Genomic DNA, 16,845 nt, shown 5'->3' on the forward strand with positions numbered 1-16,845 from the left:
AGAAGTGTCAGCTTATTACGTCTCGATTAAAAGCAGGAAGGAAATCTGCATTTGTTGGTCTCTTTTTGAGGAAACTAATATTAATATAATTATGCATTAGAATGCCATTTTAATACCTGGATCACAACATCAGAGGAAAAGTTGCCCCAGATGCACCTTATTTTGTGTCATGTACAAAACTTGCAATTTGATTTTCTTTTGTATAAGACACAGCACGAAGTGACTCTCCTTCCTCATTGGTTACTGACTGAAAACGACCACAGAAAGTTCCGCTGTGGCCAACGAGTTTACTGACCGTCCACACATCAGTGTTGCTGTGTGTGCAGTGTGTGTGTTTATTAAAAGGGCAATGAAGTTGTGCTGAGGGGCAGAGTCGTAAATATTGCACATTTGTGGTTGGTTTCATCATTCTTCTCTTAGAGGAGAGACAGTTTATGAAGAACAAAACATTTGCATTAATTTGCCTCTGTACTTGGTGCTTTATACATGTCTCTTTAGACATCTACAGCACTTAGACCAATCATTCATTTTTTGTAACTAATCTGTTAATTGCAGTGTTGAACTATGTGAAAACGTTGCTGTATTGCAATTATCCAACTCTACCAGCTCTCAAGGGTTTCTCCTTCTGTTACACGACTGTCAGGATGCAAGCTAAAGGTTGTAGCATGTTTGCTAGCAGGAGATCTGTAATACACCATTTCTACAGTTTGAAATACACATGGGGGAAATATCAACTAAATTTCAATAGTCTCCTCCTGGCGTTTTTTTAATAAAATTAATTTAAGGAGCTTTAGCTGTTTCTTATGCATGTAACTGTATTTTGATGTCTACCTGTACCTTGATAAATGCTGTCATATCCTGTTAGTTTGACAGCTGTGATTCAGTTGATCTGTGTAAGACTCAGAAAGAGGAGGAATCTAAACTTGTACCTCATAAAAAATACCATGCAAAGGATTTTTACATCATCCCAGTTTTGGGCACCTGACCTCCTGCTGGTTGTAGATTTGAGCAGCTTCACTGGTAGACGGTTGGTTAATTGAAATCAGTGTTCATACAGTGTTGTAGCGTTCTGTTTTAGTGAACCAAAATGAAAAAATAACACTTTAAAATACATGTTTGCCTTTTCGTAGACTTATTGCTTGCTGTATTGTGTCGCCTACACTGTCGATGAGAAACACATGGTCACTGCTTCCATTTCTAGTTGGCACATTATTGTACTGTAGTCATCCCACTGTTAGCCTGTACAAAATTTCATTTGAAGCACATGTTAAAGGATAATCTTGATTTTTTATTAAAGACGAAAATTTGCCTTGTAGGATGCTCTCCCTGCAAACATAAGCTAACCGTCGACACTATGGAGTCGATAGTAAAGTCACTAAAGCTCAGCCACAGTATTTAAAACGATGGTTCAGTCTTAAATCTGACGTGTGTCTCTGTGCTCATTCAGCCTCCTCCGCAATCTGCAAAGAGGTCGCTGGGATATCCTCTTGAGAAATGACAGAGCTGTAGACGTGATGAGTCGAAGGAGAGATGCAGTCCTCCAAAATGACTTCCATGTCTCACACAGTGGCCTGTTAAGGATTATTATGGTGCTGTCTTCTAAAGCCGTTGCATAAGCGGTAAATGTGAATCTCTGGAAAATGCACTGACTGTGTTTCCCCTGTATGAATATGCCAAAATGTTAAAAGACATAGAAGGCCTAAATTGATTCTGAAAGTCACTGCCTTATGCCCTGTAGCTTGAAAAGCTGGGCCTCTGTTGATATGCCAAATCTGAAGTATTTCTGTGTGTTTTTGTTTTTTTCTCCTGTATACCTAACATAGTGTAATCATGAGAGGACTAAATGTTTGTCTCTTTACTGTTGAAAGCTATGATGATTGTATAGTATGTTCAGTTGTTGCATAGACTGAATAAAAAAAACAACCAAATTCCTTCTTTCTTTTTTTTTGCTGGCAACAGTTTTATGAACTATGAGCCAAAACTGCACAGACATTAGGCACGAATAAGGAAACATTCTATCACACACTTCAAGTCCTGGTTTTATTGTAATCCTCTAAAGAGTAACTGGGAACATGAGTTGAACTGGTGGCCCCGTGTTCGGCCAGTTGTCCGAGGGGAACCAGTTTCTTCTTACAGTTCGAGTCCTTTGATCATCGGCTCACCTTGCAGGCCCAGGAGGAGGTTGTTAGCTGCCAGGGCAGACATGGCGTTACGGGTCGTATAGGAGGCGCTAGCGATGTGTGGGAGAATCACTGTGGGAGGAGAGAATTAAAAAGACAGATGACAGGCAGGGAGAAGTGAGCGTGGTGATACGAAGACCTCAGTCCTCAGATGAAGCACCAGTAAGTCTGACAGACTCACCGCAGTTTTTGAGGGTAAAGAGGGGGTGGCTTGTGGGCAGGGGCTCAGGAACAGTGACATCCAACCCAGCTCCAGCAATCTGCCCAGTGGACAGAGCCTTATACAGGTCGTCCTGGTTCACCACACCCCCTCTGACAGAGAAACACCAGAATTATAGACAGACGCAGGAAAAGCAGTGCATGGCCAAACATGAGTATTTGATAGAAAACATTCAGGTTTTAGACTGTTGTTGGAAAAATGATAATGGTGAGTTGCATGCAAGTAACCAAGCACATTTACTCACGTACTGTAGTTAAGTACAATTGCGAGGTACTTGTACTTGAATGCTTCTACTGCATTACATTTCAGAGGGAAATATACTTTTTACTTCACTGCATTTATTTAGCTGCTATACTTAATTGTTACTTTGATTTTACATACAAAACATATGATCAATTTATTAACTATAATGCGTCATTATAGATTAAAGGCCCCACATACTCTAACAGGTGTTTTCACCAAAGCTATGCAGGTATTTAAGTACGATCCTGAGTACTTGTTTCGTCACTGACAGTTGGTCATTCAGCCCTGACTGCATTGCAGTTCTTGCTGAGTCGCACCTTTCTTAATCAAGTGTTTCATTACACGTCATTGTGTGCATCATGTGTTGAAGTGATTCAGTGGGTGTTTGTGTTTAAGATGAGGGTACCGGCTTGTGTTGATAAAGATGGAGGTATTTTTCATCTTGGAGAAGAGGTTCTTATTGCAGATCTCCTTTGTTTCCGGTGTTAATGCACAGCACACAGTCAGGAAATCTGACTGCTTTGCCAGCTCATCTAAAGAGACTACACCAGCAGACAGCACCATTGTTATCACATTACAATAAAAGGCTGACTGTATCCATTGTGATGTGAGACACCTCAGTGCCCATGAATCTGAAGTCCTTACCATATTCTGCATTGATGACACTGGCCAGCTCAGGCCTGGGGGCCACGTCTGTGTAGATGAACTTCTTTACTTTAAATGGTGCCAGACGCTCAGCGATAGCCACACCTTAGAGCACAAAGGCACCGTGCAAGAAGTTTCAGATTTAGAAAAAACAGCAGCTTGATAGCATGCTGATATGCATGTTGTGTGGAGTGCTTCAGGCACTGTATGCTCACCAATCCTCCCCAGGCCCAGGATACCCACAGTGCTGTTGGCCAGCTCATATCCGCACAGCCACAGAGTTCTCCATGTGCCCCAGCCACCACTGACACGAGAAAGAGAGAGGTGCATCTAACCTTTGACCCAAACAGATTTGAGTACGTATGTGCGTCAGTGTGTATGCAACGTTACGTCTTGGCTTCATGTGTGGCCTCGATCAGCCTCCTGGAAGTTGTGAGCAGCAGAGCCACCGTCAGCTCAGCCACAGAATCTGTCAGAACATCAGGGGTGTAACCCACGCGGATGCCTCTGCAGAAAAACACACAAACACACGCACTATAGGTAAGTCTCTTGGGAACAATGGGTTTTCTTTGGTTTTATCACCATGTGTTGCTATACACACAAGAAATAGAGAGATAGGAATCACCTTTTCTTGAGCTCCTCCAGAGAGAGATGGTCAAAACCTACTGACATGGTACTGAGGACCTTCAGGTTTGGACCTGAAAGGGGTACACCCAACATAAAGAGAACACACACACACACACACACACACACACACACACACACACACACACACACACACACACACACACACACACACACACACACACACACACATTCATTTGAGAGGGATTTCTATTGCATTTGTCCTTCATCTCACTCAAAGACTGTCCTCAGACCTGCAGCATCCAACAGCTCTGCATCAATCTTCTCTGTGAGCACGCAGAGCAGACCATCAACACCTTTGACCTTCTGAAGCAGCTCCTTCCTGGGCACGGGGACGTCATCTGAGTCCCACAGCTCAAACTGCACCCTGAGAAACACAAAACCATGACTGAAGATCCAATTCTACTCCTAACCATGCACAGAAGAAAATTCATTATCTGTTAAATACTGCAAAGATATACAGTATCTCAATCTGTATCACATGTGCTGCAGTTCTTCACAGAAACACTGGAACTTTAAGGTGCAGTCAAGTGTGCTGTGGGGGATACACTTTAGGCTACCTGTCTTATCTGACTAACCTAAGGGCAAACATGAGCAGTCCTGTTTGCTCAAAGTAAATGATGAACCTTGCAAAGCAGACATTTCAAATTTAGAGAGGTATCACAGTCAAATCAGCTACATAACATTAATAATTGGTCATACAAGATGTTCTATATAGAAATCAGTTAATTGGAAATGACTCACTGTCCAGATTCACGGAGGATCTTCAGGCCCTCGGGTGGGATCTGTCGGGTGACATAGACTCGTGGTAGGCTTGACATTTCCCTCTGCACACTGCTTGTTAGAGCTCCAGTGATATTCCGAGGAGTAACAGCGATCCGCTGGAGCCGACGCAGTGCCATACGACTGTACCACATTGCCACAAGAGGGTAGATCGGTGGGCAGGTGTCCCAGAGCTGAAAGTGGTACTTTGGAGTCTGTTGTGTGCATGCACTTGATTTTGGCTCTAGTTTAGGGGGAGGTCCCTAGATGTGTCTTTAACCAATGTGATTACAGTGAGATTGCCTCTAAAGTCTGAAGTTTAGGGTACTGTCCAAGACAACAGAACACAAAGTCACTCATTTTTTGTTTGGCTTTAAGTGAACTTGAGGTCATTGCATACCAAAATGAATTTTGAAATACAGATATATACACCTAACAAAGACTCACAAACTCTTTCTCTCTCTCTCTCTGTCTTTCTCTCTCTCTCTCTTTCACACACACACACACACACACACACACACACACACACACACACACACACACACACACACACACACACACACACACACACATACTGTACACAGACACAAATCATACATATATTTTAAAGACAGCAGTTGACTCATATCTTTTTACATCATCGCCCAGGATGGGGGTCAGTGGGCATGTAAATGTTTCACTCGGTTGTTGACCTTTGTTTCTTTAAACAGTGGATGACACAGACTGTATTTTGTGTTTTCTGTTCTGTGTCGCTGGTTGGAACTGGTTCAGCATGTGTTCACTTCCCAAATGATGCTGAGTTTTATACAATGATGATGATGAATGATACAATTACATTGTGTAATTACATTGTAGCAGATCAGTCAAACAGTCGACACTGATGTCCAAAGCAGGTCTACATAGATATACATGCACAGAGAAAACAAGAACAAATAAAAATAAAACAATGTGTAAACCAAATGAATAAAAGTCATCAAAAGTAACTTAAAAAAGTTTTCAAAAAATGTATCGTTTTCTTTAGTGGTTTTAAATAGTTTACTTTTATTTTATTTTATTTTATTTGGTATTTTGTTTCTGACACTTGCCTATAGCATTCTTTCTCTCTGACCATTGAGTTTTAAGAATTAAATATTGTGTCATCTATTGGATGACCTTGATCATGTGACTGTGGTAACCCGGAAACACTTCAGATTTTTAACCAGTCACAGCCATTCATTCGCTATTGCTCGTCGCGCATACTGACAGGTAGCTACGTAAGATTATTTCTGTTATTTTCACAACATTTACAACGAATTTATCATATTGATTTGTAGAATGATAAAATCTCAGACGTCTGTCTTCTCTGAGGAGTTATTAGTAGCCTAACGTGTGTGCCATCACTTTTAACGAGTTTATGACAAGTGTCCTCGCCACCGGCATCAGGCATCAGTGGCACTCAGCGCTAGCTAGCCGTAGCTGCTAACGTTGAGCTTTCTTCAGCAGGTTCATAAATGGCCCAGCGTTGTTGTGGTGGCTGTAATATTTAACTTAACAAGACGTCACTACGTTTGTTCAAATGAACCGCTTTATATTGGCGCGCGAGTGACAGTTGTCAGGTCATCAACGTTGCTGACAATTAGAGTTAGCTGGCAGTTACAGCAAGTTAGCCGTTTAACGCTAGCTAACTTCCAACAGGGCGTTGGTTTAAGATTATCACAGGTAACAAGCAAAACGTTTAAAAACTTAGGTAATCACTGTCTGTACTTTCATATGTTTTAACAGGTATAGTCGTTATCTCTCAGACAGTTGAATTCCCCCCTCTTCCCCTCCCGGCATGGCTGCAGACTCGATGGAGATTGACGACTCTCTCTACAGGCAGGTGTACCGTTTCGGCTTTACATCGCAGTCTGCTGTAGTCTTCCTTATTGAAGCACTTAAACCTGGCAGTGTATACAGGAAATGACAGTACTGTGCTTTATGCGACAGGAAGTACAGTCATTGCTTCTCACTTTTCTTTCTTGATCTCGAGCACATTTCCTCACACTTCCTCTTCCTTCTTCTCCCTCTCTCCAGCCGCCAGCGATATGTGCTGGGAGACAGTGCTATGCACCAGATGGCTCAGTCCTCAGTCTTTCTCAGTGGAATGGGAGGGCTGGGGATCGAGATAGGTAGGCTACATATCACATTATTGCACAACAGCACTGTAATATATCCATTCCAATAGTATTCACACAATCTGCTTTGCCAAATGAGGATTAACACTGAGTAACTTGACCTCTGGTTTTGCAGCAAAGAATATTGTCCTGGCTGGTGTGAAGGTACGCACTCTCCCTAAATGTCATGATTGTCCAACACCATGACGACAGTATGCAGTGCTTCAAAGTGGAGTGTCTTGAGAGTCGGTCCTCCTGTGACTTATTGTATCTGTGTGCATGTGTGTGTGTGCAGGCTGTCACGCTTCATGACACAAAGCAGTGTGAGACCTGGGATCTTGGCTCCAACTTCTTTATCCACAGTGAGGATGTGTTGAGCCAGAGGAGGAGGTAAAATGTCCACAGCATCCACTATCTCAGTTTATTTGTCTGACTTTTGCACATTCTTATCCTCCCTCTCGTACTTTTCTACCGCAGAGTGGAGGCAGTGTGCCCTCGGGTCACAGAGTTGAACCCTTATGTCCATGTTGACATGTCTTCCTCTGCGCTGGACGAGAACACTGATCTCAGCTTTCTCAGAAAGTACCAGGTAAGGTGCTGCTTTTCAGACTCTGGGTTGTGACCAACCTGTTGGTCATAGGACATTTTAAATGGGTTGCTCTCAGTAAAATAGTTGTAGTTTCTCATATTTTTTTTAATCTAAACATTCAGTGGGAATACTAGAGTTAAAGGTCAATATTTGAAAGTATGTTACTGCCAAAACATCTGTTAGGATTTGATCAAACTTTCAGAGTATCCAGTCACAGACTGGCTCAGGGACTGTCTGCATTATATTTTTTCCTGTAATTGAACAACTAAAAGAATCATGTCATTCGGTTTTGGATGGCAGCTTACTTTAGTTAAGACCTGTATTGGAGACTGCAGGTAACATTTAGTGTCTGACAGCTGGGCCTCTGCTCTGCTCTCTCCTCCAGTGTGTGATTCTGACTGAAGCCAGACTGAGCCTACAGAAGAGAGTGAATGAGTTCTGTCACTCACAACAACCCCCCATCAGAGTAAGTCTTCAGTCCATATAATGGTTATACATCACAGAGCATTAGCTAAGCCATGTCTTACTCATGGGAAACTCACAAGCAATCAAATATTAACCAAACTGCTTTGCCTCATGTCCTTCTCAGTTCATTGGCTGCGATGCATATGGCATCTGTGTGCGGGTGTTTTGTGATTTCGGAGAGGCGTTTGAGGTGTCAGATCCCACAGGAGAGGAGCCCAAGGAGATTTTCATCCAAACAATCACTCAGGTACTGAACACTTCAGTCCTCGATCCCACAATTTGTGCCCATCAGTGCAGTCCTTCCTGTCATAAATCATGGTTGTCAGATTATCTGTTTAATTTTTGCCAACTGAAGAGGATTTATTTCATCCTGTCACATATATTTTAAGCTTTTTGAGCCCACAAAGACAGTGTTTACTCCTCAAGAAAAAAAACAAACACTTGATCTCCTTTTGACCATTCAGGACAATCCTGGGGTGGTGACCTGCATGGAAAACCAACCGCATGGCCTACAAACAGGCCAGAACGTTGTCTTCAGAGAGGTCAATGGCATGGTGGAGCTCAACGGCACCGTGCGACAGGTTTCAGGTATTATTACTGCATTGTAGAAAATAAGCTCTGTATCTTTGATGATTTACAGTTTATTATTGTAATTGTTTAGCACCAGCATACCCAGTGAATCACAGATTAATGTGTGTGTGTGTGTTTCTGGATTGAATGTGTGTGTGGTATTAGTCCTCTCCCCACACAGTTTTGCAATAGGAGACACATCCCAACTACAACCATATGCACATGGAGGTTTCTTTGTTCTGGTGAAAACCCCCAAGACATACAGATTTGTGAGTCAACTAGTGGTCATATCAAGTAGAAATATCTCAAAAACCCATGAATTTCTAAATAAACAGTTTCTGTGTGTGTGTGTGTCCCTGCATTGATCTATTTATATATTTCAGGAGACAATGGAGAGGCAGCTGTGTGATCCACAGGTCCTGACTCCAGACTTCAGTAAACCAGAGGTGAGATTTAAAGCTGTTAGTGGAGACATGTAGTGAGTTTATCCAAACAAATTCCTCACAGTCATTTTTTTTTATCTACCCATCAGGCCCCACTACAGATCCATGCAGCCATGCTGGCTCTGGACGCCTTCCAGGAGCAGCTCAGTAGACTTCCCAACATTGGGTAAACCAAATATGTCTCTGCTTTTCAATCTGCTGCTGTACTTTCTGTGCTCGATCAGTATCTTAACATCTCATTTGTTGTGGCTGCGGTTTTGAGTGTGTGATGTTGAAATGTAACACGTTCACTTTTGAGCAGTTTCACTTTGATGCCATCAGGTGTTTACAGGATGCTGAGGTTTTACTGAAGCTAACCGAAGAAGTGAATGCAACTCTCAGGAACAAAGTGAGTGGTTTTTTTTTTACCATCTCTTGTGTTTTCATTCTCTTGAACTTGCAAAGATGCACATACATCCTCTTTGATAGATAGTTGCATGCACACAGATGCCTTAATGTCTCTCTGTGTTTTTGCTTCCTCTCCCCCTTTTTCTTCCAGGCTTCTGTGAACACTGAGTTGGTGCGCTGTTTGTCGAGAACAGCGAGGGGAACTCTTCCTGCGTTAGCAGCAGCTGTAGGAGGTCTTGCTAGCCAGGAAGTTCTTAAGGCCATCACAGGGAAGTTTGCACCACTGCAGCAATGGGTAGGTAACTGTGAATTGTAATTGTGAATTTGTTCACAATCAACATTTAAAAACATTCCTGTAACTGTTAACTCTCTGTTTCTCCTTTGTTTAGTTTTATCTTGATGCCATTGAAGTAGTCAGGCCACTTCAGTCTGTTCCTGCTGAGGAGTTTTTCCCAAGGGGTGATCGGTATGATGGACTACGAGCTTGCATTGGTGAATCAATGTGTCTGCAACTTCACAAGCTCAGGGTCTTCATGGTAGGAATTCTGCAGTACATAGGAGGCCTCTCATATTTACCCAATTTCAGGTTTGTGTCCAAATGAACCACACAATGTCCTCTCTTCCAGGTGGGCTGTGGTGCCATTGGCTGTGAGATGCTGAAAAACTTTGCCCTGCTTGGAGTGGGGTTAGCCAAGAACTCAGGAGAGGTGCGCAGTCTTTTTATATTTCCCCTGCTCTGTTTGACTATTTCTTTTATGTTTTGCAAAATATTTAACTGTTTGGCTTTATGTATTTAGTGAAACTTTGCACTCTGCATCTGTCAATTCTCAGGTTTGCATCACAGACCCAGACCTTATAGAAAAGTCCAACCTCAATCGTCAGTTTCTCTTCAGACCACATCATATACAGGTGAACAGATGCCCACTTCCTCATCCACCTTTCTTTTTCTCCACCCTTCTCACCTCCCACTCCTCTTCCTTTTCACAATCGTAGCTCAATTGTGTCAGGTCCTGGGAAGTTTACTCATGAAGACCTCTACTATTCACACTAAAGCACTCGGATCACACTCAAAATTAAAGAGAAACTTAATTGGAATCAACCACATAGACATTCACACACTTTTTTCCCCCCGTCCTCTTGTGTCTCAGAAACCGAAGAGTACCACAGCAGCAGAAGCCACTCGCGATATCAACCCCGACCTGCAGGTGGATGCTCACCTCAACAAGGTGTGTCCGGCTACTGAGAGCATCTACAGTGACTCCTTCTACTCTCGCCTAAACCTCGTGGTCACCGCGCTGGACAACGTGGAGGCTCGGAGATATGTAGACAGGTTGGTGTAAATATTTAAGTGATTCAGTCAATACTTTCTAAAGCATTCAGTTTATTTTTGTTCCCCTGAGTTGTAGCCGTAATTTTATTTTCACTGACTGAACCCACCATAAACCAAGAGAACATGCATAGGACGTGAATGTCGGAGTTGCGAAGAAACAGTTCCGAGTTTGGCCAATAATTGATATTATGTTTCTGCATGTGTTTGTATTTCAGCCGCTGTGTATCCAATCAGAGAGCTCTCCTGGACTCTGGCACCATGGGAACTAAAGGACACACAGAAATCATTGTGCCAAATTTGACAGAGTCCTACAATAGCCATGTGAGTATGTGTGTGAGTTTGAGTATGTGTAACCATGTTTGTGTTTTTGGCTCTAGTTTATTCCCTGCATTATCTCAGTCCTTCACCAGACCTGCTTCATAGACCTCAGTGCTCCTAAATATATCCTTTCCTTTGCTTACCAGAGGGACCCCCCAGAAGAGGAGATCCCATTCTGCACTCTCAAGTCTTTCCCTTCTGTCATAGAGCACACCATTCAATGGGCTCGAGACAAGGTCAGCCTGCTTAAAACCCAACAAGTGTTCATTGTTATCATTTTTGACAGTTTGCGTCAGTGTACTGTCCAAATCCTAAACTTTTTCTTTGGCTTTGTCTAGTTTGAGAATGCGTTTGTCCACAAGCCCTCCATGTACAACTCATTCTGGCAGACCCACCCTTCGGCTGAAGTGGTGTTACAGGTAAGACATTAAGATTTGCTCTGGCTTATGATAAGTAGCCTTTGTGTTGGTCTATGCCAGCAACATAATACTTCATAAAAGATCTGTGTGTGTGTGTGTGTGTGTGTGTGTGTGTGTGTGTGTGTGTGTGTGTGTGTGTGTGTGTGTGTGTGTGTGTGTGTGTGTGTGTGTGTGTGTGTGTGTGTGTGTGTGTGTGTGTGTGTGTGTGTGTGTGTGTGTGTGTGTGTGTGTGTGTGTGTGTGTGTGTGTAGAGGATGCAGGCGGGGGAAAGTCTGGAGGGGTCATTCCAGGTCATTAAGCTGCTGAGCAGACGACCTAGCCAATGGGAGCAGTGCATTGCAATTGCCCGTCTGAAATTTGAAAAGTATTTCAAGAGAAAGGTAATGAGTCTCCTCCTGAAAATACATATTCATTAAGAATGTGTTGTTTGCGTGATGTGCAGTGTTTACATGTTACTGATGTTTTTGTTTAGGCCCTACAACTCTTGCACTCTTTCCCCCTGGATACAAGGTTAAAAGACGGAAGTAAGTTTTCCTCAAACACACGTCAACAAGTTGATATGCATAACTGTAGTATAAAGTGTTCTCAAAAGCAGAGAATCTAGTGAATTCATCTTCCCTTTTGTAGGTTTGTTTTGGCAATCCCCAAAAAGAACTCCAGCACCTTTGGATTTTGACTTGAAAGACTCTTTGTGAGTGCGCTCTTATGTTACAGTGTAAGCCTTTCTTGTTTTGTATGCTTCATATCTAAGCTTGCCAAAACCCGCCTCTTTCCCCATCAGGCACTTCACCTTCATCGTCAGCACTGCCCGGCTCTTCGCAGAGATATATAACATCCCTTACTCAGAAAAGGCAGGTCACCAACACTCATGCATACACGCTCTGCACACATGCACTTACTCACTGACTCACTCATTGAACCTTTCTGTCTTTCTCAGGATGTCTCTGAAGAGGCGGTGACCAGGATCCTGTCAGATGTCAATATTCCCGAATACAGCCCTTCAGAGAAAGTAAGATTTTCGGTCTGATCTTTGATTCCTATCTTGTAAAAAAAATCCTAATCTTGTCGATTGTGTTGGATCTGTCCCTTCCAGTGTATAGAGACAGATGAGACGGCAAGGAAGCCCGATCAAATAAAGATGCCTCTAAGCAGTGAAGAGGAGAGGGAGGCCATCACACAGCTGGAACAAGCCATCGCTACTGACAGTGTCACAGCAGGTTCGCAATTAAAGACAAAGCCAACAAATACTCAGATACTCACGCAGCTTTCTAAATGGTCACTGAAGATGACTGCTGACTTTTAAATCTGTCTTGTTTCATCCATTATGACAATGTGAATAGTTAGGAACACGCACTCTCTCTCACTTTTACATGTGTCACTGTTAAACCGCTTTAATGATTATTGATAATGTCTGTGCTTTCACGTGTAGAGAGGTTACGCTTGAGTCCGCTGCAGTTCGAAAAGGACGACGACAGCAACGGCCACATGGACTTCGTCGCATCAGCATCTGCTCTCAGAGCCAGGATGTACTCCATCGAACCAGCCGACAGACTCAAGACCAAACGCATCGCTGGCAAGATCATCCCCGCTATTGCCACGGCAACAGCTGCTGTGGCTGGCTTGGTGAGAACATTTTGATGTTTTGCCATGTATTGATGGTTTAATGTGGTGCCAATGATTTGAAACATTTACAGATTTGGGGATATGTCAATTTCAGCTTGAATATATTGACAGCTGAATTGGTTTTTCAGCTTTACTGCTGCTTGATGATATGATTATTACTATTTCTGTCCATTTGTTCACACACGTTAGTGCACGAACCCCCCATAGCTATCTCTTTGGGTGACACGTCAGCGGCTCTTTTGAGCTGAGCCCAACCCGGCCCCGTGGGTCAAGGCCTGGCCTCTGCCTGTCCGATTGGAACCTGAGTGGTGCTTGTTGTTATTGGATTTCTGTGTTAATTATGTATTCGCCATAACAAACACCATGTTTGAGCAGAGGGGACTTCAAGAGAGGGATAAAAAACTTTTAAGAAGTTGTAGGTTTTTTCAGACATGTCCAGCTAGTAGGAGACCCAGAACACAATGGGGAGTTTATAAATCTCATCTGGTTTGGGATCTCCCAGGAGGAGCTGGAAAATGTTGCTGGCAACAGGGACATTTGGACTACCTCACTTAGTCAAAGTGCTGAAATTGATTCCAGTGTTAATATCTGGTATTATATATGTCTAAAAATCAATGATTTTGTGTTTTCATGCACTCAGGTGGCCCTCGAATTGATCAAGGTGGTTGGAGCCTATGAGTTTGAATCGTACAAAAACTGCTTCTTTAATTTGGCCATCCCTGTCGTGGTGCTTACTGAGCCCGCCGTCGTTAAAAGGACACCCATCAGGTAAGGGCCACGCGTCTCACTGCTCTGTCATACTACTCAAAAGTGATAAAACATCGTTATTTTTCTGGCACGATAGCATTGCTGTTTCGACATCAAATGCGGGATGTTTAGCCATGTTTCATATTATAGCTCTGTGACGTCTTTCACAGGGATGATATCTACTTCTCCATCTGGGACTGTTGGACTATCTTTGGCCATGAGGACTTCACTCTCTCTGACTTCATGAACGCAGTGAGGGTGAGAACCATATACTCGTACTTTGTTTTATTAGTAATTCAGATGCAGTTACTACATCAGCGAATGTCCCCTGATGTTTTTGTTTTCTTTCAGGAAAAGTATGGAATTGAACCAACTATGGTCGTGCATGGTGTGAAGATGCTCTATGTGCCTGTGATGCCTGGACACTCAAAAAGACTCAAACTAACGTAAGTGTTTCCCGATTGGATGCTTTCTGTCATTTAAAGATTCTTGTCACCACCCCACTCTGTGGACCTTTGCTTGACTGTCTGTTTTGTTGGAGCTTTCTTGGACAAAGGCTGTCGAGTAGATGCTCTTATTTGGTGAAGCATCTCAAACCTTTTCATGCTCCTGTTTTTTTAAGCCAATTTGAAATGATTCCCCTTGATTACTCACACTGAAATGATTCATCCTTTGGCTAAACTGAACGGATGCATTTTACCCGTGACCCTCTGCAGGATGCAGAAGCTGATCAAGCCATCAGTGGACCGCCGCTACGTCGACCTCACTGTGTCATTCGCTCCAGAGGCAGATGGAGACGATGACCTCCCCGGTCCCCCAGTCAGGTACTACTTCAGCCGCAGTGGAGAGATGCCCTGACACCTTCCTAGATGTTGTCTTCAAACCTCTTGTGTCCTTAATTCCCATCTTTCATGTAAATTGTTGTACCCCAATAACCCTGTACTTCACGGAGCAAGAAAAGGCCAGTCCTGGTCCCAGTCATTCTTGCCCCAGATCAAGCCAGTGGAACACGAGGCTGCTTGAGTAGCACTTACCTGTACCTGTGTACATATATTTTCTCCGTTCTGTTTTCTACTCTGTTGAAATGCACAGCTCCGCCTGTGCCGATGCCTTAATTGATTAATAACCTTTTTCTGTTTGTGGCAGTGAGTCTGACTAAAAACTGTTTACAGAAACCTGCATACTCCCAACACACAGCCCCATTAGCCTTCTGTTTCAAGTCTTCTAGGCCCTAAAAGGGGTGATGGTAGGACTGTTGAGGCTGTCAATTTTCACTTGGCAGGCATCACATCACCTTTCTCAGAGTCCTCTTGGCTTTGAAATTATTGCCAACCACCAAATTTGCCAGTTGTTGGTCATCTCCCCTTGTAGAAAATGGTCAGTCCCATATTTGTTGTATAATTTAGAGGTGCAAAAGGTCAGTGGACAATGGCGAAAACCACCAAAGATACTGATTATCATTGTGTCCGCAGATGTTTTTTCTCTTTCATGATCACTTTGACTGCCTCATAAAAACACGCTTATATCACAGGAGATAGGTATTACCCAAACATTAAAGAGCAACAACCGCCAGCAGCGTCTTCATCACAGGTTGATGCACGTCAGCTCTTTGGGATATATCACTGTCCTTGATCGCTGCTTTACATAAGCAGCAGTTTTATCACATTTCTTCCCAGTCAATTGATGTGCATCAAATGACGCAGCAGATGTGTGTTGCACTTACCACTTTGGGTAAAACCGCCTACTCATTGTAGCTGCTAGTCGTACCAGTCTTGTTAAATATTTCAGAAATGACAGTACTGACACCAGTTAACACCTCTGGGTAAACAATGTATTTCCTTAGATGATGTAATGGCACGAGTTCAACTCACAAAGACTTTTTTTGACTGTAAACATCTGGAATCACACTCCTGCTATTTTAAAACACCTTTTAAAAAAAGAAGTCTTTGCTGTTCATGATTTATTTGTTGTATTTGTTTATGGATATGTGTCCATGACTTGTATTTATTTACTTGTTACTCATTTTTGTCACTTTTTTGTGTCAAACTGAGCCTGTGTTGATGATCTTTGTTGAGTCATGGTGCACTGGTTAATCATGAATCAATGATGAACAAAAGTCATCCTAAAAGGGGTTTATCCAGGGGTGTAAATCGCCATTCTGTTCAGTTCCAGTTGAAGGTTGTGGAAAGGGTCTTTGACATAGTCTGCATTGGTTTATATTGGCAGTACTGTCAATGCAATTTTGAATGGAATCATTAGAAAATATAGTGAGATGTACCGGACAGTCCACCTGCAGTGCACGAAGGTAATCAACTGTCATCAAAACAAAGACAAAAGTCACGCAAAAGCTTTCCTAGACCACATTTATTTTTCTCCCCGTAACCAGAGGTGGTGAGTTTCGCTTTGCACAGAACATGTCTATCATAGTGACAACACTTCCTGTGCAGTGAATGTCATAAGTGTAAAAAAAACAAAACAGTGTTAATGAGTGACAACAATAATGATGTATGTTTTTGTGACAGACAACCAATCAACCAATGGTCTAATAAAATGTGAGATTTCAGGATGTCCTCTAGACCGAAGCTGCTCCGCGTCTTTGTTCTAAACGCATCACAGCAGAGCTGAAACCATGAGTCCACAGAAAACAGACAGAAAAATAATCTGCAACTATTTTGATAATCAGTTCATCATTTCAGTAAATGCTTTTAGCAGAAATTGTGCAAAAATGTCCAACATTCTTCAGTTCCAGCTTCTCATGTGGAGCATTTGCTGCTTTTCTGTGTCATATATAACAGAATGAAACAAGACATGAGCATCACCTTTGACTCAGACACAGATTTTAAATATAGAGAAAGAAAACTTTTCGAGTTATTACTGTAACAGAATATCATCTTGCATAAAACCTCATGACATGTACATAAGGAAATAGAATTATAAATACATTTAATAGTTCATCCAGAGCTCTGGACTATCTTACATTTCATATTGTGAATGTAGTGATTTTAAAAAATACTGATTATAGTATTTACATATATTACAGAACCTTAAGCAATAAGTAGAAGGTATTTCATTTCATCAAAGCGTTCACATTGTGTCTCACACTATATAATTGCTTCAATAGGCAACT

The 16,845-nt window shown here is 42.4% G+C and overlaps 2 protein-coding genes across 3 annotated transcripts; one reads left to right on the forward strand and one right to left on the reverse strand.

Annotated features, from left to right (window-relative positions):
* Positions 1–2,130: 2,130 nt before the first annotated feature.
* Positions 2,131–4,850, reverse strand: grhprb (glyoxylate reductase/hydroxypyruvate reductase b). 2 transcript variants are annotated; one of them, XM_070986464.1, is made up of 9 exons: positions 4,678–4,850; positions 4,167–4,300; positions 3,914–3,986; positions 3,679–3,795; positions 3,504–3,592; positions 3,289–3,393; positions 3,050–3,185; positions 2,362–2,492; positions 2,131–2,252 (listed from the first exon to the last, which is right to left on the reverse strand). In XM_070986464.1, the coding sequence occupies exons 1-9, from the start codon at positions 4,848–4,850 to the stop codon at positions 2,131–2,133; spliced, it is 1,080 nt and encodes a 359-aa protein (XP_070842565.1). The 2 variants fall into 2 exon arrangements, with proteins under 2 accessions (XP_070842565.1, XP_070842557.1); XM_070986456.1 differs by having other exon boundaries at positions 3,679–3,834.
* Positions 4,851–5,883: 1,033 nt separating this feature from the next.
* Positions 5,884–16,297, forward strand: uba6 (ubiquitin like modifier activating enzyme 6). The gene is made up of 32 exons (XM_070983162.1): positions 5,884–5,940; positions 6,457–6,549; positions 6,748–6,842; positions 6,964–6,992; positions 7,123–7,217; positions 7,305–7,416; positions 7,802–7,882; positions 8,006–8,128; positions 8,346–8,469; positions 8,617–8,720; positions 8,835–8,897; positions 8,984–9,060; positions 9,216–9,282; positions 9,433–9,576; positions 9,671–9,817; positions 9,908–9,988; positions 10,113–10,190; positions 10,430–10,611; positions 10,827–10,932; positions 11,076–11,165; positions 11,268–11,348; positions 11,600–11,728; positions 11,821–11,872; positions 11,976–12,039; positions 12,130–12,199; positions 12,286–12,357; positions 12,442–12,565; positions 12,778–12,971; positions 13,612–13,739; positions 13,889–13,976; positions 14,070–14,164; positions 14,435–16,297. Exons 2-32 carry the CDS (start codon positions 6,509–6,511, stop codon positions 14,574–14,576), a joined length of 3,078 nt encoding a protein of 1,025 aa, XP_070839263.1. The 5' UTR covers positions 5,884–5,940; positions 6,457–6,508; the 3' UTR covers positions 14,577–16,297.
* Positions 16,298–16,845: the final 548 nt, after the last annotated feature.

This window comes from Chaetodon trifascialis, chromosome 2 (genome assembly GCF_039877785.1).
Source record: "Chaetodon trifascialis isolate fChaTrf1 chromosome 2, fChaTrf1.hap1, whole genome shotgun sequence".
NCBI lineage: Eukaryota > Metazoa > Chordata > Actinopteri > Chaetodontiformes > Chaetodontidae > Chaetodon > Chaetodon trifascialis.